Source organism: Malania oleifera, chromosome 11 (assembly GCF_029873635.1).
Source record: "Malania oleifera isolate guangnan ecotype guangnan chromosome 11, ASM2987363v1, whole genome shotgun sequence".
NCBI lineage: Eukaryota > Viridiplantae > Streptophyta > Magnoliopsida > Santalales > Ximeniaceae > Malania > Malania oleifera.
This window is the reverse complement of record NC_080427.1, coordinates 68,088,316-68,112,254: the sequence shown is the minus strand read 5'-3', so window position 1 is coordinate 68,112,254 and position 23,939 is coordinate 68,088,316. Positions and strand designations below refer to the sequence as shown.

General features: G+C 37.8%; 1 protein-coding gene across 4 annotated transcripts in view; it reads left to right on the top strand.

Moving 5' to 3' along the window:
* The window catches only part of LOC131168028 (acyl-coenzyme A oxidase 4, peroxisomal-like), a 44,103-nt gene that overhangs the window by 5,278 nt on the left and 14,886 nt on the right, over positions 1-23,939 (top strand). For 2 of the 4 annotated variants that reach the window (XR_009140211.1, XM_058127177.1), the window contains exons 9-10: positions 10,480-10,639; positions 23,135-23,211. Coding sequence is in view for 2 of the 4 variants with exons in the window: in XM_058127177.1 (XP_057983160.1) it covers positions 10,480-10,639; positions 23,135-23,211 (237 nt within the window). In the remaining 2 variants the exon portion in view is untranslated. Of the gene's footprint in view, positions 1-10,479; positions 10,640-23,131; positions 23,212-23,939 lie in introns of all 4 variants that reach the window. The other 2 variants (XR_009140210.1, XM_058127176.1) reach the window with 1 other exon arrangement.

The window sequence follows — 23,939 nt, the reverse complement described above, 5'->3', positions numbered from 1 at the left end:
TTAAAATTTTTTAATGCATTGTTGTGTGTGTGTGGTTTCTACTAGTTGTAGGGTGACTTAGAAAATAGTCTATGTGAAATAATTTTGCTATTAAAAAAAAAAAAAAAAAAAAGCAAACGTGTATTTTGCTTGTGTAACACAAATTCTTTGTACACAGCCACTCCCAAGCTTGGATAAAGGAGCATGGTTTTATTAGGTAGCGGACAACCAATTTAAAACTTTGTCGTATCTTATTATCATGAATTCTTACCAAATTCACCTAGATCAAGGGAATAGATCGGGTCAATATAAAGTGGAGAGGGTTAATAAGTTAGCACAAGAAACTAAGATAAGATTAGTAACTTGGAATATAGGGACTCTTTTGAGAAAAAGTATGGAAATTGTGGAAATAATATTTAAAAGAAAATTAACTTAATTTGCCTTTAAGAGATGAAATGTGTAGGAGAAAAAGTTATTGAAAAATCAGGATTTAAACTTTGGTACACTGGTAAAGAGAAACATAAAAATAGGGTGGGTATTATTGTAGATAGAGACCTAAAATATAGTGTAGTAGATGTTAAAAGAATAGGGGATATGATCATTAAAATTAGGATAGTTTTAGGCCTGAAGATAGTGAATGTCATTAATGTGTATGCACCCCAAATAGGCTTAGCAGAAAATTTGAAAAGACAATTTTGGGAAGATATGGACAGTATTTTACAAGGGATACCAATGTCTAAAAAGACATTCATGGGAGCTGATTTGAATGGTCACATGGCAAGGATAATATAGGATACGAGAGGATACATGGAGGCCATGGATATAGAGATAAAAATGAGGACGGTAATACAATCCTAGATTTTGCCATGTCTTACGATTTGGTTATATTGAATACTTGCTTTATAAAAAGACAAGAACACTCAATAACTTTCAAGAGTGGGTACAATAAAAGTCAAATAGATTTCTTCTTAACTAAGAACGGGGATCGTCTATCTTGTAAGGATTGTAAAGTTATTCCATATGAAAGTTTCGCTACACAACCTAGAGTCTTTGTATTCGATATGCAAATAAAAAAAATGGAAGAGAAGGAGTAACATAAATCAACACAAGAGGACTAGATGGTGGAACTTGAACAAAGATAATAAAGTAAAATTCAAAGATAAAATGAACAAAGAGTGTGATTGGATAGTAGGGGATAAGGTTGGTGCAAATATTATTTGGAATAAAATGGCAAATTCTATTGTAAGGATAGCGAAAGAGGTTTTAGGTGAGTCTAAAGGAAGATACTTGGGTGGTGAAGAAAGTTGGTGGTGGGATTGAGAAGTCCAAAATGCCATTAAAAACGAAAAAGAAATTGGTATAAAATATGAAAAAAATTTAGAAATATAGAAAACCTTGAAAAATGTAAAGAAGCGATAAAAAATGCTAAAAAGACTATCGATGAAGCTAAACATAGAGCTTATGATACTTTATATACTAAACTCGATACAAAAGGAGGAGAAAAAAACATTTATATACTTGTTAGAGTTAGAGAAAGAAAATTCAAAGATTTAGGTGATGTAAAATGTATAACGGATGAGAATGACAATGCCTTAATTAAATAAGACATAAAAGAGAGGTGGTAGAGATATACTTTGATAAGTTGTTTAATAAAAACCAAAATGAAAAATTGAACTTGGAAGTGATAAATGAAGAGAAGATTAAAAATAGGAGATTTATTCGCAAAATTAGAGTCCTTGGAGTTTAGATGACATTAAAAAAAGATGAAAAGTGGGAAATCTATAGGACTAGATAAAATACCAATTGAAGTTTGGAAATGTTTAGGGGGTAAAGGAATTATTTGGTTAATTGAGCTATTCAATAATATTATAAAAATCAAGAAAATGTCTGAAGAATGCCCTCGAAAATGTATAAAAAATGTATGTTAGTGCCTTTGTATAAAAACAAAGGCGATATTCAAAATTGTAATAATTATCGTGGAATTAAGATTATGAGTCATATGATGTGAAAACCAAGGTGTAGTCCTAAGAGGGGGGTGAATTGAGTTATTAAAATTTTAGTTAATTCTTTTTATGAATTCTTAACCACTTTTAATTCTTTTAATGAATTTTTGACTTCATGTTGATTTAGCAATCACACAAAAACTTAGTTCTTTATTCAATCCACAACCACACAACTTAAACAACCAATCAATTGATTTACCAAGCACAAGTCCATGTATGCACTGCAGCACTATCAAGATTAATTCAAAGGTAGATTTTAATGCTTGCAAGTTTCAGTACTTAAAGTAAAGATTGAGAAAGTATGCTTGCTGATATAAAACCCTGTATTAATGATTTTGCTTTCTCAATATGATGCGCAATATAAAATCCAACACTCTTTCCAAAAACTTAGACTTTAAATAAACTTTCGGTTAAAGAGTCCTTGGGTGTTAACCAATCAACATACTCCCTTACGGTTTACGCAAATTATTGATCAACCAACGTACTCCCTTTTGGTTTCCGCAAGCCCAAAAACAAATTAATCTTCAGCTTATTTAATTTCCAAACTACGTAGTATATATGATCAAGAATTTAAATCATCCACGCAGTTTATAGGTATGTTGAAAAATAAAGAGAGTAAGGGAAAGAGAATGACACCACGTTTTTTACGAGGTTCGGCTTATCCCCAGCCTACGTCCTCGCCTTAGGCAAATCACCTAAGGATTCCACTATACCTGTTCCGGGCGGAACAAAACCATTACAAGCGATATCCCACACTCAACCATTCCTTCACTAGGCTAGAGCAACACCTCTCCAAGCGATACCCCACGCTTGGGCACTCCTTCAATAGGCTGAAGTAATCACTTCTCCAAGTGATACTCCACGCTTGGTCAACGATCCAACAACCTGGAATCGTCAGAAAACACTGGAAGAATACAAGATAATCGTTGCGTACAAGAACACTCTCTCATAGAGCAGATTAGTACAAATTCAGCACTATATACTTCAAAATTCAAATATCAATATGAAATAGAATTAAAGCGTAAGTATAGAATTCACCAAGATTCCTTCTTAGATGATGATTAGTAGTATGAATCAGTGTAGGAAAGATCAGTTCTTCGGAAACTTTCAGCAATTCGGTTGTACAAAGGTTTGAGCAAAAGAGAGCTTTAGCAATTAGAATGCTTGAATGCTGATTGTAATGCTTGGTTTTCTAATTCATTGGGTTAAAGGAGTATTTATAGAGTTTTTAGAGTGAGTTTCCTTGTTGCCCTAGTTGCTTGGAGTGCCCCCGAACATTTAAATTTGAAAACCTAATTTTTCAGAATTTTCCCGTTGAATTTTTGAATTTTAAAAACTCTGTGGATCAGTCGGTTGAGTCACTCGACTGGACCTGTTTTTGTATAGGTCAGTTGGTTGAGACCATTCTGTCTGTACAGGAATTTTAGGAGTTAATTGTCAGTCGGTTGAGTGAACATAGTTCAAATTGGTCAGTCGGCTAGATAGTCCAATTTGTCAGTTGGCTGAGTCAACATAGTTCATTCAGGTCAGTCGGTTGAATTGTTTCAACTTTTCAAAAACTTTCATTTTTACGTCTTTGATTCCTTGTTGTTTCAAAAACTCAAATAGGATTTTTAAAAAGCATTTTCCAGGGTTTTCAAAAATTTGGTCTCTAAGTCTATATGGCATCCTAAAGAGCTTCAACATATTTCAAGATATTCAAATATGAAATACTTACATAAAGACTTCTTAAGACTTTGACATTCTAAACACTTAAGTTTTCATGCTTGCTTTGGCTCCATCTTGTCTTCAAGCTTTAATATACTTTTAGTTTTCTCTTTAATATCCTTGCTCTCATAATCTTCAAGCTTTGATATATCATCTTGGAATCCATGCCTTTACTCTTTAAGCTTCATATGATCATCTTTTTTTGATGTATAAGCTTTCAATGATTCTTGTTAGTATTCATCCTTTTATTCATATACTTGAATCCTAAAATATTATCACTCAATCAAATATGTTAAGTTCCTATTGTTTGGTATCATCAAAACATGATTTTAAGCCTTGTAAGGCCAACATGATGAGATTATGGGAAAGGGTAATTGAATATAGAATAACATTAGAAACAAAGATTTCATAAAATCAATTTGATTTATGCTTGGGAGATCAACAATAGAATCTATTTATCTTTTAAGAAGTTTAATGAAAAAGTTTAGGGAAAAGAAAGAAGGACTTGCATATTGTTTTTATTGACCTAGAGAAAGCTTATGATAGAGTTCATAGGGAGGTATTTTGGTGGGCATTAGAAAAGAAGGGAGTTTGCAGTAGATATACGGAGGCCATTAAGAATATGTATGATAGAGTAGTAATTAGTGCTAGGACTGTAGGAGGAGATTCTAGAGAATTTCCAATCACAATAGGTGTACATCAAAGTTTTACTTTAATCATTATTTTTTTACTTTAGTAATTGATGAAATTACTAGGAATATCCAAAATGAGATCCTTTGGTGTTTGTTGTTTGTAGGTGATATCGTGTTGACTAATGATAGTAGGAGTGGAGTGGAGCTAAAACTTTGGAGAGCCACATAAGAGTCTAAAAGGTTTAGGATAAGTAGGAATAAGACAAAATAAATGAAATGTAATTTCAGTAATGTAAGGAGTAGCAACAGAGAGAAGATTAAATTGGATAATCAAGAGATAAATAGCACTGATAGAATTAGATATCTTGGATCTATTATACAAGGTGAAGGAGAAATTGATAAAGATGTAGCACATAGAATTAAGACAGGTTGTTTAAAATGGAGGAGTGTGTCAAGTGTGTTTTGTGATCGTAGAATACCCTTAAAATTAAAAGGAAAGTTTTATAAGATGACTATAAAGCTAGCTATGCTTTATGGATCAGAATGCTAGGCAACTAAGAAACACGTACAAAAAATGAAAGTTGCTCAGATGCGAATGTTAAGGTGGATGAGTGGTTTAACATTAAAAGATAAAGTAAGAGATGAATATCTACACAATAATTTAGGCATAGCACCGGTTGAAAACAAGATAAGGGAGGAGCGACTTAGATGGTTTGGGCATTTGGAATGCAGGCCTAGTAGAGCACCTGTGAGGAGTGAGTGAGTTATGGTTACTGGCATGAAAAAGGGTAGGAGTAGGCCTAAAATAACTTGGAATGAGGTAGTGAGGAATGATTTAATAGCCCTTAATCTAATAGAGGAAAATACTTTGGATCTGGTGATTTGGCTGAAAAGGATTCATATAGCCGACCCCACCTAGTGGGGCTTAAGGCTTGTTGTTGTTGCCAGTGGGGGTGGGAGGTGTGAAGAATCTGCCCTGATGTTCCAATCTTTAGAATCCCAACACCAGGTGCAGTGCATGCATTGGCATGTCTAAACCCAAGGCATATAGGGGAATCAGACTAAAGAGAAAAAGGCAGTTCAAATCTTATGAACAAAGTCGGCATGTGACGAACAGCAGTCTAGGCAGAAAATGCTACCTTTAAGTAGGGGTGTAATCGGGTTTTGTGCGGTTCGGTTATGGGCAAAACTGAAAACTGAACCGAAAATTGCAGTTTTTGAAATTCCAAAACTGAAATCGAAACCGACCCGAACGTGTTATCTCATGGAGAGCTGAACATTCAGCGGTTCGGTTACCCTTTTTTTGGTTTTTAACCAATTTTCAAAATACTGATATTCAAAATATTCAATATTTATTTTTCATTAGGGTTGTTGAGAATCTATTGGGCATTTTGATTTTTATAATGTTTCATAATTTTAACAAAATTAAACCTATTAAATTGTTTAGACAGCTGAAAACGTGTATGTCTTGTTGGACCTTTTTCTCTTTGTTCCTAATTCCTACTAGCTTAGTAGCTTAGTGGCTCCTACAAACCATCATAATGCGAATTACATATCAATTAACCACAATGTCCCAATCCTTGGGCACTTTAATAATTAAATCTCTCTATCCCTAATTTCATAAAACAAGCAAGCAAACATTCACAATAAACAAAGAAAATATAAAAATCCCAAATTACAAATGAAAACAGACATTCAAATAGTTCATCAAAAGAGAAAATCAATGGTTTAAAATTTTGAGAAATTGAAGTCATCCACATTCTTCAATCCATATTCTTCAATCTTCAAAGATTGTAGCTTGAATTCTCCAATCTCCATGCAAGCATGATTCATCATTTATGGTTCCTAATAAAATGAAACAATATGAAAGTTATAACAAGATAAAATTAAATTGACGATCAATGTTCAATTGTTCATAAAAAGAGATGAACACATAATCTTACCAATATATCATCAACGGTGTCAATACTAGAAGAATTTATGCCAATTTAATCAAATTTTGAAATGAATGAAAAATAAAAAGTCAATAAATTAGAGAAAATAAATACAAAACAATAATTAGAATAAAACAACTAGTAAATGTGAAAAGATGCTGTAAGAATTTTTTTTTTTTTACCTTTCTCAAGTTTATCAAGTTCTTCAAGGCTTTCTTCATAGTTCACTGGTAATGGTGAATTTCACAACCGAACTTGAGAACATATAAGAGCCTCCACAATCCTAGTAGTCAATGATATCCTGAAAGAATCAAGAACACGATCTCTCGTACTAAATGTAGACTCAAAGGCAATAGTAGCTATGGGGATAGCCAAAACATCATGTGCTAGTTGTGAAAGGATAGGAAATATCTTCCACCATCCTAAAATATCAAATTCATGACTTGGCTCTTCAAGGTCTTTAGGAAGATACCTATCAAGATCACTCTTGCCTTCCCCACCTCCTTTTTCTGACCTATGCCTCTTGAATTTATCTACCATAAGCATCCTTATCTTCATTGATGGTTGCTCAGCATCCACCAAATGGTCCCTACCACTAGAAGAACCGGAGCTAATTTCAGAAGTTTTACCACTAGGTCCATTGCATTGTCTACCCTCATTTTTGTACTCATCAAACATTAAAAAAAGAACATCTTTCACCTTTTTTCTCAAAATTGATGATGTAGGAGGAGAAAATAGTTGAGAAAGGCCCCAGTCCACATACTCTAACCTGTATCGAGGATCAAGAACGGTGGCAACAAACATCATCATGTTCAGCTTGTTTGGATTCCCCCAATAATCATCATATTTATGTTTCATTTTGAATGCCATTTCACTTAATTCAAAATCATCACTATTGCACCAATTTTCCAAAAAAAGCATTAACCATGCAAATTTCATTGAAAAAAGTATTATAAGTCACATAATTAGAATTAGAAACACGCAAAGTGAATTCATAGAAACATCCTAAGATTTGCACCATCCTCCGCACATTATCCCAATCATCTTCCATTGGCTTTCCTTTTCCACCATCTCTCGAAAGATCAAGTGCAAATATCAATCTTTTTCATCATATCTATAAAAAACTTTTTGAAATTTTTGAGCAGTGTCCAACATCATATATGTGGAATTCCATCTAGTAGGCACATCCAAACACAAATGTTTTTTACAATTAACCTTTTCCTCATTTGCACACTCTTTATATTTTGCAGTTCTACTAGGTGATTGCCTAAATATTTTACTGCTTGCCTAATTCGAAGTATTGAATCTCCCACAAGTTTCAATGCATGTTGCACAATTAAATTAATGATATGTGCAACACACCTCATGTGCAAGAATTCACCATTGAGCACACTACCCTTCCAATTGTTCACCCTCTTTAAGTAACTAATGGCTGTACCATTAGAACTTGCATTGTCTACAGTATTAGTAGAAAATTTATCTATTCCCCAATCTAGCAAAGCTTTCTCAATAGCAAAACCTAACACTTTCCCTCGGTGATTAGGAATTGGACCAAAACTTAAAATTTTTTTTTGTAACCTCCATTCATTGTCAAAAAAATTATCAGTTAAACACATGTAACTGACATTCTGTAAAGACGTCCAAGTGTCTGTTATAAGGCAAACTCGTTGACAACTATGTTTCAAAATTTTTTTCAATTTCTTTTTCTCTTTTCCATATAAAAGAAGACAATCCCTTGCCACTATCACTCGTGATGGAACCTTAAATCTAGGGTCCATGAGGCCACAAAAATATTTAAAACCTTGTCCCTCCACAAATCTGAAAGGTAATTCATCCACTATCACCATATATGCTAAAGCCTTTCTAAGAACACCGGCATCATATATTTGGCATGTTAATTGTTTTTCTTCCATTTTTGTTTATGGTTTGAAGTTAATTTGTGATTGATTACGATCACGAGGTCTCCTATAGAGATACTTAGCACGTGTATTCAAGTGATTCCACAAAACTCTTGTTCCATTTCTTCTTGAATCAGCATAGAACACTTTCGGGCAATATTTACATTGAGCTTTTATCTATGGAATGTCATCAACACATAATCTAGTAAAATGGTCCCATACCTCTGATCTTGATTTAAATTTCCTCTTCTCACCCAACTCTATTGCTGAAGTAGCAACATTATCTCCTAATTCTATATTCATGCTTGGGCGTGGACTTGGGTTTGGGCTCGAACAAGGAGTTGTATTGAGACTTGCGTCGTCCCCAAATTCAGACATTTATAAAAATCATGCATAGGTGCAAATTCATTAGATGAGGCATATTTAAGTCGATATTCACACAAAAGATGGCAAAAGCATTAAATTTCTTAAAATTTATTGTGGCCAGCCCAGCATCAACTCAAGCAAGAGTTCAAATCATATCCTACAGCTAAATTTAAGTCTTTGTTATGTCTTAAAAGCCATGTAAAATGGCAAAAATTCCACCTTGTTATAACAACATTTAAAGTGAATATAGGATTCTACAAGTTGTGGATACAAATGATTTAAGTAGTAGAAAGTGGCTTCAAAGCACGTTACAAATGTCCATTCCTTAAGGTTAAGGGTTTATTTGCCTTCGCCACAATTGGTGGATAACGAGTTCAAGTCAATACCCTCTAGAGCACAATAGAGCCAATAGGTCCTTTAAATTTCATAAAACAGTTCCATTACTAAATTATATTAAAACCATTTTGCAATTATTACATTATTGTCATACCATTCCCTACAATCATGGAAGTTCTTGGTTCTAGAATCTTCGACAATGATCTTTTCTTTCAAAACAATGATCGCTTGGGTGTGGCAGGGACATACCCCATTTTTAGCATTGTGGGAAGATTCATCATCTTTTTCCTGTGCTTGATGTTTGCTTAATCTGCTATCTATCTCTTTGAGGATAGTGACATCTTTGCCATGAGAATAAATCCTCATGGCCCTGTTTGGAACTTAGAGAACATTGGGAAAGGAAAGGAAAATTTAAAGGATCCAATTTTTAGTGTTTCGTTGTTAAGGACAGTGAGAAAGAATTTCAATATTCTACAATTTTATTTCCTTGATAATTGCTGAATATAGGATCAATTTAAAAGTTAATAAGCGGAGCAGGGTGGTACCTTAGGTCCTTTGTTGCTTGAGAGTTGAGAGGAAAGGGGAGGGAGGCAAAGCCGCAGGGGTGGTGCAGCAAAGCTGCGCTGCGTGCGCAGAGCAGAGGCGAGAACTGAGAAGGTGACTGGCGAGCTTCTCGGCTTCTCGCGAAGAGTGAGAGTTGAGAGACAGAGAGTCCGAGAGAGAAAGAGAACTTGAGAGAGGTAGAGTCGGCGAGTTGCCGATAGCTCGAAGGCTCAGAGTAGTGTGCCAGTGACGAGTGACAACGACGACGACAAGAGTTAGAGAGAGACCTAGATCGGATCCGAAAGTCTGATTTGAGGGAGAGGCAGAGACTTAGAGAGGCATCGGTGACTCGTAGTGCAGAGAGAAATCGAGTGAAACCCTAGTCCCTCACTCGGTCACTCCCCATCCCATATATATATTAAGTAGTTATATTAATTTATATATTAATTTTTTATTTAAATCGATTTTTTGATTTTTTTTGGTTTGGTTATATTTTTGAAACCGAAACCAAAACCAAAAATTTATGTGTTTGGAAACGGAATCCGAAACCAGAAACTGAAAACTGAAAAACTGAACCGCTTGTGATTTCGGTCTGGTTTCAGTTTAGTTTTCGGTTTTTTGGTAATTTTTGTACACCCCTACCTTTAAGTGAATAATGGTTTGCAAGGCAGTGATTAAAAAACTTCTAACATATATGGAAGGGCTGTACCTTGTACCTGTGGGGATTTTGACACACATTCAAGTGAGACCCCCTTTTCTTACATTTTTCCAAAGAAGATAGGATGGCAAATGGGTGTGGCGTTGTAATTTTTGAATAGGAAATGAACTGCAGTGAACAACGAACTTCTACAAAGCCTTCGAATTGGTGGTTAGTTTCATGTGATGTGCTAATGTTTCTATGTAGGAAATAATGAAATGGTAGTTTGTGCTTCCTTTCCTTTAGGTTGAAGTTTTATTATGATACTTGAATGGTTGAATTTGTGCTTGCAACATTAGGTATGATTTTCTTGTAGTTGTACTTGAGTTCCATATTGGTAAATTCCTTTTCCTAACATGTTTGTGCTTCTTTTGCCTGCTTCAGATATATAGTGAAGAAGGACGCCCCAGGACTAAGGGCTACTAAAATAGAAAACAAAATTGGCTTGCGGATTGTTCAAAATGGAGATATTCTCTTAAAGAAAGTCTTTGTCCCCGATGAGGACAGATTACCCGGTGTCAATTCTTTTCGGGATACAAGCAAGGTATGGTATACTGGCTCCATTAAAAGATCGCTTCTTTAATTATTCTTTTAAATATCATATATCTATGATTGATAATCTCAAAAGTGTACTCTATAGATAGGATATGATCTCTATATTTGGAAGTTCATCGCCTGTACATCTCTTGTTGTTCTGTGAACTCATTACTCTATCAAGATTTTACCAACATTTTGAAAGAAGATTACTTATTATAAGCCTTTTTAGAAATAAAGTTTGTGCAATGCATAGTTACTAGAAAATGCTAACACCCTAGCGAACTACATATTGGTACGAATGTTCCAACACGTGGAATGTTCCATAACACTAAATCTAACGATCCAAAGTTTTTAATTAATATATTTCACCATAGTAGTCAAAAGGCCTAGGTGTGAGGTGCAGTGGGGTGACGAAGCTAGCACCTCATCAGGGTTGAGGCGAGGCGACCTTCAATAGGTGCATGTAGGCATAGTGAGTCGTGCCTAAGATATCTAACCTTTAACTTCATTTTTCTTTTTAACCTTTTAAGAAAGAAAACGTAGCCAGACTCGAACCAGCAGGCTTCAACTCGAAGTAGCAGATCTAGGCTTTGTCTTCAAGCCTTCGAACCAGCACGAAACTAGCAGTCCAAGCTTCGTCTACACATCTTCAAGTCGTCAAGCCTTCGCCAGCAAGAGAGCCATCCCAGGAGCCCTTCGTCTTTGAGGTTCGAGCCTTCGAACTAGCACAATTTGTGGCCCCCCTCACGACTTCATTGGCCCCTCACGAATTGGGCCTCCCTTGTGGGCCCCACACGGCTCCATTGGCCCCACACAAATTGGGTCTCCATTTGACTTTTGTTTCTATTTAATTTGTAAACATGCAAGACAACTTGCTTGCATGTGTATGTTAGGAAATTGTGTGAGTATGTCTAGTGAGTTGAAGTGTTAGTAAGTTGTGCTTAGTATTTATTGTGTCTAGAAAGTTGGAGCATTTATTTTGTTAGTAACTTGTAAGAGTAATTAATGTGTCTAATAAGTTGGTGTCTTTATTATTTGTGCCTCCCATGCTTGTGTGGGAATTGTTAGTTGTTTAATATCTTTGTGCCCCCATGCTAGCTAAGCTTATTAATTCTTTGTCCCCCCATGCTAGCTATATATATACCCATTCATTGTAAGAACTATGTAGAGAGAAATGTATTGTTATTGAATTAGAAAGGTTTTTCCTTTGTGAAGCTTGTTAAGCTTTGTCCAATCCTTGTGATTGTATAGTGAGAGGCTATGTTGTTTTCCTCGGAGATTAGGTCGTGAGAGACCACTATTCTATCTAGCGACTCCATCCCTATCCCACTTTCACAACTTCCCTCCATTACCCACACTGCCACCACCAAGTTACACCCAAGGCCAACAATCCACCATTCCATTGTAGCATACATATTACATTTCAAAGTTTGCACGAAGGACTTCGGGAGAGTTCTATCTTGTGTAGAATATCGTCAAGTCAACCATCATTTTGATTGGTAAATTCAGCATTCATTTGGATCATTACATACTTATAGCAGTTCCACTTCCCCTCCATTACATTGCTGCGTTCATTATTAGTATTCACAAGCTTGCACAAAGGACTCCAGGTGCGATCCCACTGCATGTTGAACAATGTCAAGCATCCATAGACTTTCATGGTAACATCAGTTTCTAATTGATTTTTTGTTATATCTTACAGCCCCTACTATTACTAAATCCTTAGTTTCAAATTCTGCACTTTCATATTTGATAAACCCTTTGCCTGAAATTTTGAAATTCCAAAATTTAAATTGCATATCTGAATCCTTAGAGTTTCAATATTACTGCTTGCTAGTATAAATCAATTGTGGAATACTGCTGTGCTAAACATAGAACTTATTTATTGAAATATTGAAATAACATCTTTACTGCAGTTTCAACTTGTTTCCTTTGTGAAAGAACTCTTGGGACTTATTTCATAACAACATGATACACCTTTTAAAAATCCTAAAACATGTGAAATGAAGCTTGCTTTATTGTGTTTATGTTTAGTTAATTGCTTTCTTAAATCAAATTGTCTCGAGTGTGTGTGCTTGTGTGAGGGTTGAAACCGTAGGACTAGGCCACCCTTACCCGTCCTACACCATCTTGGTATCAGAGCCTAGGTTTAGTTAGGCTGAACCCTCAAAGTCCCATTCCCGTAGCTCGCAGGTTTAGACTAAAACAACTCAGGATTTTGCCCAAAACAGCCCACCTATATTCTGAATTAGTTTGGTTAGGTTTACACTTGACCCTACCTTGTGTGACCAAACACCATTCTAGGGTTTCCCTAGTGTGTTTGAATCCTTCCCCAACCCCTAAGATGTCTGCTCAAGTTAGGAATTCTTTCCGAGGTCGTAGGATTAATGATGAAAGAGAACCACCTATGCCTCCTAGAGGAAGACCTCCTCTTCTTCCACAAAGGTGAGTGACTCATTAAGATGACTTTGCTAAGAGACCCCCACTTCATGAGCCCTATGCCCAACATTGGAATGATGAGGACTATGACATTGATGACTTTCACATTAGGAGACCTTACCATAGGGACCATTGTGATCCTTACAAGGATGTGATGAGGATAGAAGCCCCCACGTATGATGGGCAGATGGATCCTAAAGTCTTCCAAGATTGGTTGATTGGGATGGATTCCTATTTTGATTGGTGTAAGGTGACTAACCCTAATCGGGTTAAGTTTGCAAAAATGAAGTTAATGGGGCAAGTCAAGCTTTATTGGATGAATGTCGAGAGGCAGGAAGCGAGGTTAGATCATCGACCCATTGAGCTTTGGGATCTAATGAAGGATAGGTTAAGGGAGAAGTATGTACCCGTTAGTTATAGAGAGCACCTTATAGATCAACTTTACAGCTTGCGTCAAGGTAACATGACTGTTTCAGAATACATGTGTCAATTCGATGAGTTGTCTATAAGATGTGATGTCTATGAGACTGTTAATCAGCAAATCTCCCAGTTCTGCCTAGGATTAAAGCCCTAATTGAGGAGAAAACTGTTCCCCCATCATACTGAGTCCCTTGAACAGGCCTATAATTTAGCTCATGACTTTGAGCAAATGACTAACGGGCCCATAGGTCTTCAAATGAGTCAATACTCGGGAGAGATACAGAGTTATGACAAGTCACGACCAGCGAAATCAGGTCAAAATATCTCTAGAGGGAGCAATTCCACAATCCAACAATCTATGGACAAAGGAAAAGCACCTATGACTGGATACTCTCACCAAAGCTCTGGTAGTGCAGTACAAAGACATTTTTCCAAACAATGTCCCACCATGAACCCAACACTTGAAAGGGAAGATAGTGAGAAAAAGAAAAAGGAAAAGAAAGAAACTAGTGGTGAATCCTTGAACACCATGAGTAAAAAGCTGTGAGTAAGAAAGTCAAAATACAACGGTAGTGTTAGTGGATGTTACTAAGGAGATTGAAACAACCCTTCTTGAGCATGACACAACACTGGAAGTATCACCTATACTTTCCAAGTTTGAGAATGTCATTCTTGAACCACCTAGTGAGTTATCTCCTGTGAGAAAGATTCCACATGTCACGGATCTTGTTCCTAATTCATCTTTGCCTCATTTATCACATCATAAAGTAAACCCAATAAAACATGAGATGTTGATGAAACAAGTGAATGAAATGAGGGAACATGACTCTATTCAGGATACCATAAGTCTATGTGCCCGCCCTACTCTCCTTACTCCCAAGAAAGATGACACTTGGGGGATGTGCATCAATGATAAAGCAACCAACAAGATTGTCACCGAGAAAAGCTTTCTCAAAACCATTGTTACCAATGAAGATGTACAACTCATAGGTTACTTCTTGAAAGCCTTGAGGACCATGTTAGGCACCAAACTTAAATATCTTAGTGCTTATCACTCACAAACCAATTGGCAAGTTGAAGTAGTGAATAGGACCACATGCCTTAGCTTATTTCAGGTTATCACAGGATATAGTCCTAGGAAGCCCGTAGATCTTATTCCACTACCACTTAAGTCTAGAGTGAGTGAGCCAACTGATGTTTTTGCAAAGCATATACACAATCTATACTCTTAAGTAAGAATGAAGGTTAATTTAAATTTTGAACATCATAAATATTGTGCTGATATACATTGCATATTGAAAGAATTTTTAATGGGTGATATGGTTATGGTTTGTATTCGTCTTGAGCAAATTCTTGTAGGAAAGGTGAGGAAGTTACATGCTAACAAGATGGATCATTTCAAAATTTTAATGAAAACTGGTTCTTATGCTTAGATGCTTAATATTCCTGATGATTTTAGCATAAGCAATGTTTTTAATGTTAAAAATATCACCCCATTTCTTGTAGCATCTTCTTTTGTGGAACCTTCAAATTCTAACCCTGTAGGTGACCCCACTCCATTTCCCACTCCTCTTGAACCTGAAAAACCGAAATTGCCTATGCCTCTACCCCTACCCATGCCCAAGAGCCTTGATGTAATCTTGGATGACAAGACAAAGTTTACACAAACAGGATCATACCGAAAGTACTTAGTCAAATGGAGAGGTGAGATCTCCTTCATCTTAACTCAGAATGTTACTCCTAGTACTTCACCTCTGATTCTTTGGAGAAGAATTCTTTAGGGCTCGGGAAAGATGATGGGGATCAGCATGCCCTATCTATGTCATTTTCAGATGTCGTGACATGTTGTCACGAGCTAAGCTTGTTCAGGGCATTATGCTTGCTTGTGACCGCTTATCTCGTGTTCTTGGGATGGGTTTCCATCATGTAAATACTAGTGTAGGGTTATTTTCTGTTAGTAGTGTCTTTGTGTGCCAAATAAGGCAGCATGACTCCTCGGTCACTTTGATGTTTCCTAGTGTCAGGATGATAATTATATAAAAACCTCTTTAGGGGAGGGTAAGTGTTCATCAATCATTGTAAAACTCACTAGCAATTGTCAACGTGCTTAGCCTACTTGCCTCCCTCGCTAAGTACACTATGTCAACGGAGGATTTGTTAATGAATTACGTTTGCTTCAATGTTTACTGCTTGCTTGCCACGACTTTCATGAATTGATTACTGTTTCCGCTGCTATTTGAATGAATGTTAATGAAAGTGCGTCGTGGATAAATGTTGGTAAACGATAGGCTGGCTAGTTAAAACAAGAGTGCTTTAGCTAGCGCCGCACGACCCTTCACAAGGGGGTGAAAATAGTCGGACCGTAACATTATTAGAGCCAAGTCGATGACACTTGGTGAGAGCCCAAGGTTGAGTTGCTACATGAATTCGATTGCCTTCGTCGTTGGATGTGGGAAGCTTTGGTAAGTGACCATGGCACCAAACAACGCTGAAAGAATCAGTGCATTGGAAGCACAGGTTGAAGAGACAACCAACAATATGGCCAATGAGATGGCCCAACTGAGGGGACTTGTTGATGAAGTGATGGGATCATAGCAGCATCAAGCAAGTTTGACAACTGAAATGTCAGAGGACTTTCACCACACTGTGGAAACTTTGGAGGCCCGGATGGCAGATCTGGATGCAAAGATGAATGTGATGGTTCTCATTATGGGGAACTCCAACACTCCGGGAGTTAGCAAGACTAAGGTGCCAGAACTTAGGACATATGGGGGTGCCTGAGATGCCAAGGAGTTAGAGAACTTCTTATTTGATGTGGAGCAGTACTTTTGCGTTGTGAGGATGGCCTCAGAACAGGCAAAGGTGGATACTGCGACCATGTACTTGATTGGTGATGCCAAACTGTGGTGGCGTACCAAGTATAGAGAAATTAAAAATGGAAGCTGTGTAATTGATAGATGGGCAAACTTGAAGAGAGAGCTCAAGGCCCAATTCTTTCCTGAGAATGTTGAGTATAATGCAAGGAGAAAACTGAGAGATCTCAAGCATACGGGGTCGATCTGCGAATATGTGAAACAATTTTCTGCTTTAATGTTAGATATTCGGGATATGTCGGAGAAGGACAAGTTGTTCTATTTTCTTGAGGGGATGAAACCGTAGGCAAGAACTGAACTTCATAGGCAAAGGGTTCAAGACTTGTCAACTGCACAAGCGGCTGCAGAACGCTTGACTGACTATGCTGATGATGATACCGCTTCGTCCAAACGGTTTGGCGGAGAGAGAAACTGTGGAAAGTCTTTCAAGAATGGCAAACCCAAGAGTGGGGGAGCTGACTCTAAATCATCAACCTTAAAGGAAGTTTCGTCGTTTCAAGGGTTCAACACAGCCAATGGAAAAGGGAAGAGTAAAATTTTGTGCCACTTGTGTAGTGGGCCTCATAGAGTTTTTAAGTGCCCTCACAAAGCATCACTTAATGCTTTACAGACTTCCATTGCAGAGCAGGCAGTGGAAGACGATAAGGAAGAGGATGATGCCCCGAGGGTGGGTTCGGTGCGGTTGGTGAGCGCATGGGAAAAGCAGGAAAAAACACCAAAAGTTACACAAGCAAAAGGGTTAATGTTTGTGGACTTGAGGATAAATGGGAAGAGTACTTGCGGGGGTTACTCATAATTTTGTTTCGCAGTTGGAAGCATGGAGACTCAACTTATCCTTAGAGAAGGATACGGGACGCATGAAAGCAGTTAACTCTGTAGCCCAGCCTACTCTGGGAGTAGCCAAGCAAGTGATTGTAAAGCTGGGACAGTGGGAAGGTTATGCGAATTTTACAGCGGTGCCATTGGATGACTTTCCAGTCATTCTAGGAATGGAGTTCCTAAGGAGAACGAGGGCAGTGCTGATGCCTTTGGCTGGTTCCCTGTGTCTGATGGGAGATCACTCGTGCATGGTGCAAGTCGTTGCAACGAAAGGAGACGACGGGAAGTCCCTTTCAGCCATACAACTCAATGAGGGATTGGGTCAGGGTGAGCAAACACGTCTAGCCTCGGTGGTGGTAGACAAAGAAGTAGGCCAAGAGTTGGAGCCTACGACCATCCAAGCGGTGTTGGATGAGTATAAGGAGCTATTACTAGATAAGCTGCCTCACAATTTGCCTTCACGACGGACTGTGGAGGATGAGATCGAGTTGTTATCAGGAGTGAAACCACCTACTAAAGGGTCATATTGGATTGCGCCTCGAGAGATAGTAGAGTTGGGGAAGCAACTTGATGAATTGGAAGCGGGATGTGTTCGCCCTTCCAAAACACCATTGGGAGCATCAGTGTTGTTTCAAAGGAAACATGAAGAACATCTACGAAAGGTGTTTGACAGGTTGAGGGGAAACAGTCTGGATGTGAAGAAGGAGAATTTCTCTTTCGCTCGGCGAAGCAACAAATTCCTTGGTCAAGTGGTTGAACAAGGTCGTATCCAGAGGGATATGGAGAAGGTAAGGATGATTCAAGAACGGAAGATCCCCACGACAGTGAAGAAGTTGCGTTCCTTTTTTGGCCTTACTAAATAATGCGGGAAGTTCGTTGAGGGGTATTCGCGGAGAATGACTCCAATGATAGGACTACTGGGGAGGTATTATTGGCCGTACACGCGGGATGATGTGGTTGATTATACCAAAACTTGTCTCACTTGCCAACAAGACAAGGGGGAGCAGAAGAAGTATGGTACTTTCATGGCAGCACCAAAGTATTGTTCGGCTGAGGAGACAACACAATTGTTCCTTGTGACTGTTGTGAAACATTGGGGTGTTCCCCAAGTTATTATTTGTGACCAAGATTTAATGTTCACTAACAACTTCTTGACAGGGTTTTTCAGGATATTCAGGTCACATCTTGACATCTCTTCGAGTTATCACCGACAAATAGACCAACAAATGAAGAGATTCAGAGAGCTACTAGATGAGTACTTGTGCCATTGTGTCAACGACAACCAGAAGAATGACGTGTAACTACTTGATGTGGCTCCATTTTGTGGCAATGCCCAAAGGCGCTCAACAACCAACAAGAGCCATTTTGAGCTTGTTACAGGCCAACTACCACTGTTACCTCACACAGTGGGTGAGCCGTACAGACGAAAGAGTCCCAGGGCGTACATCTTCACCAGTGAAGGGAGACAGAATGCAAGGTTTGCCTAAGCCTACCTGGAGAAAGCTTCTAAGCAGATGAAGAAGTGGGCAGATAAGGGGAGAAGACCGCAGTTTCATGTCAGCTACCTCAAGCCATTCAACGCCAACACCAATGACCTGAGCAGAAGTCAGTCCAATAGAGCAGAGTTGAAGACAGTGCAACCTGACAGACATGACGTTGAAGAGATCCTTGCAAACAGAAAGTTCACATCTTCAAGGAAGAAGCGGCAGAAGTTCCTAGTGAAGTGGAAATGCCTTGATGACAAAGAAATCAACTGGATTTCTGCGGAAGATATTCAACCATTCGTGGACAAATTTGAAGTGTACCTACCGCCAAAAGTCTACGAGGACGTCGACCGCATAAGTGGGGGAGAGTGTCACGAGCTGAGCTTGTTCAGGGCATTACGCTTGCCTGTGACCGCTTATCTCGTGTGCTTTGGATGGGTTTCCATCATGTAAATACTAGTGTAGGGTTATTTTCTGCTAATAGTGTCTTTGTATGCCAAATAAGGCAGTATGACTCCTTGGTCACTTTGATGTTTCCTAGTGTCAGGATGATAATTACATAAAAATCTCTTTAGGGGAGGGTGAGTGTTCATCAATCATTGTAAAACTCACTAGCAATTGTCAACATGCTTAGCCTACTTGCCTCCCTCGCTAAGTACCCCATGTCAACGGAGGATTTGTTAATGAATAACGTTTGCTTCAATGTTTACTGCTTGCTTGCCACAACTTTCATGAATTGATTACTGTTTCCGCTGCTATCTGAATGAATGTTAATGAAAGTGCATCGTGGATGAATGTTGGTAAACGATAGGCTGGTTAGTTAAAACAAGAGTGCTTTAGCTAGCGCCGCATAGCCCTTCACAAGGGTGTGAAAATAGTCGGACCGCGACACATGTGGACGGCCTCCCAATGTCCACATTTCCTTTGCCGACATGATGACACGTGGACGACCTCCCGATGTCCACACTGGTTAATTGTTTGTAGATTTTGAATGGATTATTTGAATACTTGTTTTGAAGACTTTTCAGTATAAGAAAGACCCGAGTAGAGATGCCAAAGTAAGCCCGAGTTCAAGACTCATGTGGGTCCCACACAATCTTGTGGGCCCCACACGGCACCATTGGTCCCACACAAATTGGGCCTCCCTTTGACTTTTGTTTGTATTTAATTTGTAAACATGCAAGACAACTTGCTTGCATGTGTATGTTAGGAAATTGTGTGAATATGTCTAGTGAGTTGGAGTGTTAGTAAGTTGTGCTTAGTATTTATTGTGTCTAGAAAGTTGGAGCATTTATTTTGTTAGTAACTTGTAAGAGTAATTTGCGTGTCTAGTAAGTTGGTGTCTTTATTATTTGTGCCTCCCATGCTTGTATGGGAATTGTTAGTTGTTTAATGTCTTTGCCCCACTATGCTAGCTAACCTTATTAATGCTTTGTCCCCCTATGCTAGCTATATATATACCCATTCATTGTAAGAACTATGTAGAGAGAAAAGTATTTTTATTGAATTAAAAAAGTTTTTCCTTGTTGAAGCTTGTTAAACTTTGTCCAATCCTTGTGATTGTGTAGTGAGAGGCTACGTCGTTCTCCTCGGAGATCAGGTGGTGAGAGACCACTATTTTATCTAGCGACTCCATCCCTATCCCACTTTCACGACTTCCCACCATCACCCACACGGCCACCACCAATTTACACCCAAGGCCAACAATCCACGATTCCATTGCAGCATACATATTACATTTCAAAGTTTGCACAAAGGACTTCAGGAGAGTTCTATTTTGTGTAGAATATCGTCAAGTCAACCATCATTTTGATTGGTAAATTCAACATTCATTTGGATCATTACATACTTACAGCAGTTCCACTTCCCCTCCACTACATTGCTGCGTTTGTCTCGGTGTTTCAAAGCTTTTTCCAAGGAATTTTTTGGCGTGATCTAAGACTTGTGTTGAACAACGTCAAGTCATCTAAACAATTCTCTTGGTAATTTCAGTACTTGTGTTTGAATCCTTACTATATATTGTAAACCCTTGCTTATATTAAAGCCTTTGCTTGAAAGTCTGAAATTCCATACTTGAGTACCACATTTGAATCTATTGACTTAAATATTGATACTTGCTAGTTTAAAATCAATTGTGAGAATATTGCTTGCTAGACATAGAACTTTATTCTTGAAATATTGAAATAGCATCTTTTCCGCATTTAACTTGATTCCTTTGTGAAAGAACTCTGGGGACTTATCTCTGAACAGCATCATATACCTTTTCAAAATCCTTAAACATGTGAACTATAGCATGATTTATTGAGCCATCGAACCAGCACGAAATGCCTTCATCTTCAAGCCTTCTAGTCTTCGAGCCTTCACCAGCTAGAGAGCCTTAGCAAGTGCCCTTCGTCTTTGAGGTTCAAGCCTTCAAACCAGCACGACCTTTGTCTTTGAGTCTTTGAGTCTTCGAGCCTTCTGCCAGCAAGAGAGCCTTCGCCAGAGCCTTCGAATATGTGAGAGGCTTCGAGCCATTGAGTCGTCATCACCAGTCTTCGTGATTTGTCAGGCTGTTTCAAACTAGTAAGTCTTCTTCTTCTTCTTCTTCTTCTTCTTCTTCTTCTTCTTCTTCTTCTTCTTTAGTATTTTGCTGCTGCTGTTGCCTTCTTCTTCTTCTTCTTCTTCTTCAGTTCTTCTTCTGCTTCTTCTTCTTTTGCAGTTCTTATTCTGCTTCTTCCTTTGCAGTTGTTCTTCTTCTTCATCTTTAGGATTTTGCTGCTGCTGTTGCCGTCTTCTTCGGCTTCTTCTTCTTTTTCTTCTTCTTCTTCAGTACTTCTTCTGCTTCTTCTTTCTAATTTGAAGATTGAACTCTTGCATGCATAATTACTTATGTTGAACTATGTTTGTTTCACTTGGTACTTGGTTGTCATAATTTCTATGCATTTATGTTTTGGTATTGAATATTTGCCATTTTAAATTTTAATATTACTATTGATGTGTTTTCATATATCAATTACCCATCAAATAGGCATTGTGCATGATTTTAATAATGGTGAGGTGGGTGCCTTCCCTTTACGCCTTAGTGCGCCTTGTGCCTTTAACTACTATGTATTTCACGTAACATTATTTTAATTAGTTGAAAGCGGGAAATCAATGGATTTGCTGGCAATTTTTGTTGAAGCAAGCCGTAGGAGGTTGGGAGTTCATATGTGTGTGCACCCATTACATCATTGACTAATGCGTGCTTGGGCATACGTCTCCCTTCAAAACAGAACACTCTGGACATGTGATCCCTTCTATTGGCATCTCTCATAGTTTGGCACTCCAGACTTGCCAGGGGTGACTTTATATGTAGAATCTACTGCAGTTACTTTGGGAAAATGTTTTACATTTCAGAGAATTGTAATATCTAACTCATCTCCATTTTTTGTCTTTTCAATTATCCTGCCTTGGCAGTTCTGTAGATTTTCAACTATAACGCCAAACTGAAATACTATCTTATGAAAAGTTACCGAAGTTTGTTATTCTTGATTTGAAGTAATTGCCCATCTTCTTGGTATGAGCTATAATTCACAAGAACATTCTATCCACTTAGAAAGAGGGTGTAAAGTTGAGTGAAGGATTTCCCTTGTGTGAGATATCTCGTCGTTCGGTGAACCCTTATTGTTGTTGGAGTGAAGGATCCTCCTCCGTGGTGATGAGATGTCACCCATAAAATTCTATACATTTTAATGGCCAGTTTTGTTCGATATGTAAGGGCTGCAAGCCTGCAACTGTAAAACTGTAATCGTATGTTTTCTTGGAAATGAGAACTTATTTAGTTCTTGGGATTGTTTCTTCTCACGGATTTCTACTGGCTGCTCTATCATGTTTAGCACATCTCTAGGGACTAATCATCCATCTGAATAATACATCTTTTCCTCCTGGACTTGGTAACTTCCAACTGCCTAACTGATTGCTGGTGGTGTAATAAAGTACATTGCTGTAGCAATGGGGTAAAAATAATTTGAAATTTGACTTGCTATGTATGCACTTCCAAATCTTCAGGATGACCAAAAGGATAGCTTGATATTTATGATGAACTAGAGTAGGGATTCTTTATTTTTTTTCTGGCATGCTAATTGTCATGAAGTATCATTTAAGGAAAATCGAGGCTTTGTCCTTCTCACCCACCCTTTTCCTTTTGTTCTTCATCTTTCATGCTTTTCTTTTAAAGACAAATTTTCAAGTTAAGCAGTGGCTTTTGCCAACATGCTAATAAGAATAAAGTGACATGTAAGGAACAGAAGCTTTTTGCACCTTTCTGTTATTACCATGTTCTCGGTGATTTTTTTGTTTCTCATTTTTCACCATTGACTGGATCAGCTGCGTTCTATTTCACATATCATCTTTATTTATCTTTCAATGTTGTACCATTTTATTTTTGTAGTCTTCTGTGTTCCTTTAGTGTTAGAAGCTTATTTAATTATTATGACATGGTAGCAGGTGCTGGCTGTTTCACGTGTTATGGTTGCCTGGCAACCCATTGGCATTTCTATGGGCGTTTACGATATGTGCCACAGGTAATATGATGTAGAAAAATTACATTTGAAGCTGGTACTTTATTTTATTTTATTTTTCTTTATTCTAAAAAAAAAGGGCTCTTGGAAATTGGAATCATATTTCTGTACCAAATTGAACCTCAATACTATCATCAGTGAAGTTGAAATGACTTGGATCTTTTGTGATTGTGGTGTTTGCATGGTTTTAAATACCAGCGGATGTTGCGTAGCATAACAGCTGTTACCTAATGGAAAATTGGCCCTCTGATACCTCTCCAGACCATGGTTTTAAACAAACGCCGCGACCGTTACGTAACGGTTTTTTGGGTTTCCGATACTGTTACACACCACGAAATCGGTGGGAAGAAAAATCACAGCTGTAGCGGCCGTTACGGACCGCGACCACTACTTAAAGGCTGCTACGGCTGTTACGTAACCACTACGGAACTGTTACATCAAAAAATTATTTTTTCACTTTTTCTTCTCACTTTTTCCCTCTCTTTCATATATCATTCTCAATATACCAAGTGGCAAGAGGAGGAAAAGATAATAAAAATGATGACAATAATACAAAATTTACTATTTCTTTAAATACTCCCAATAGATGCATTAATTAACAATTTGAAAATACTAACTTGTTAGGAAAATATTTTATTTTGATAATACTAGTAATGTGATATTTATGTTCTATATTTCTCAACTTCAACCTTCTTCTTTTCTAGCTATTTTATATTTGTATTATTTGTATG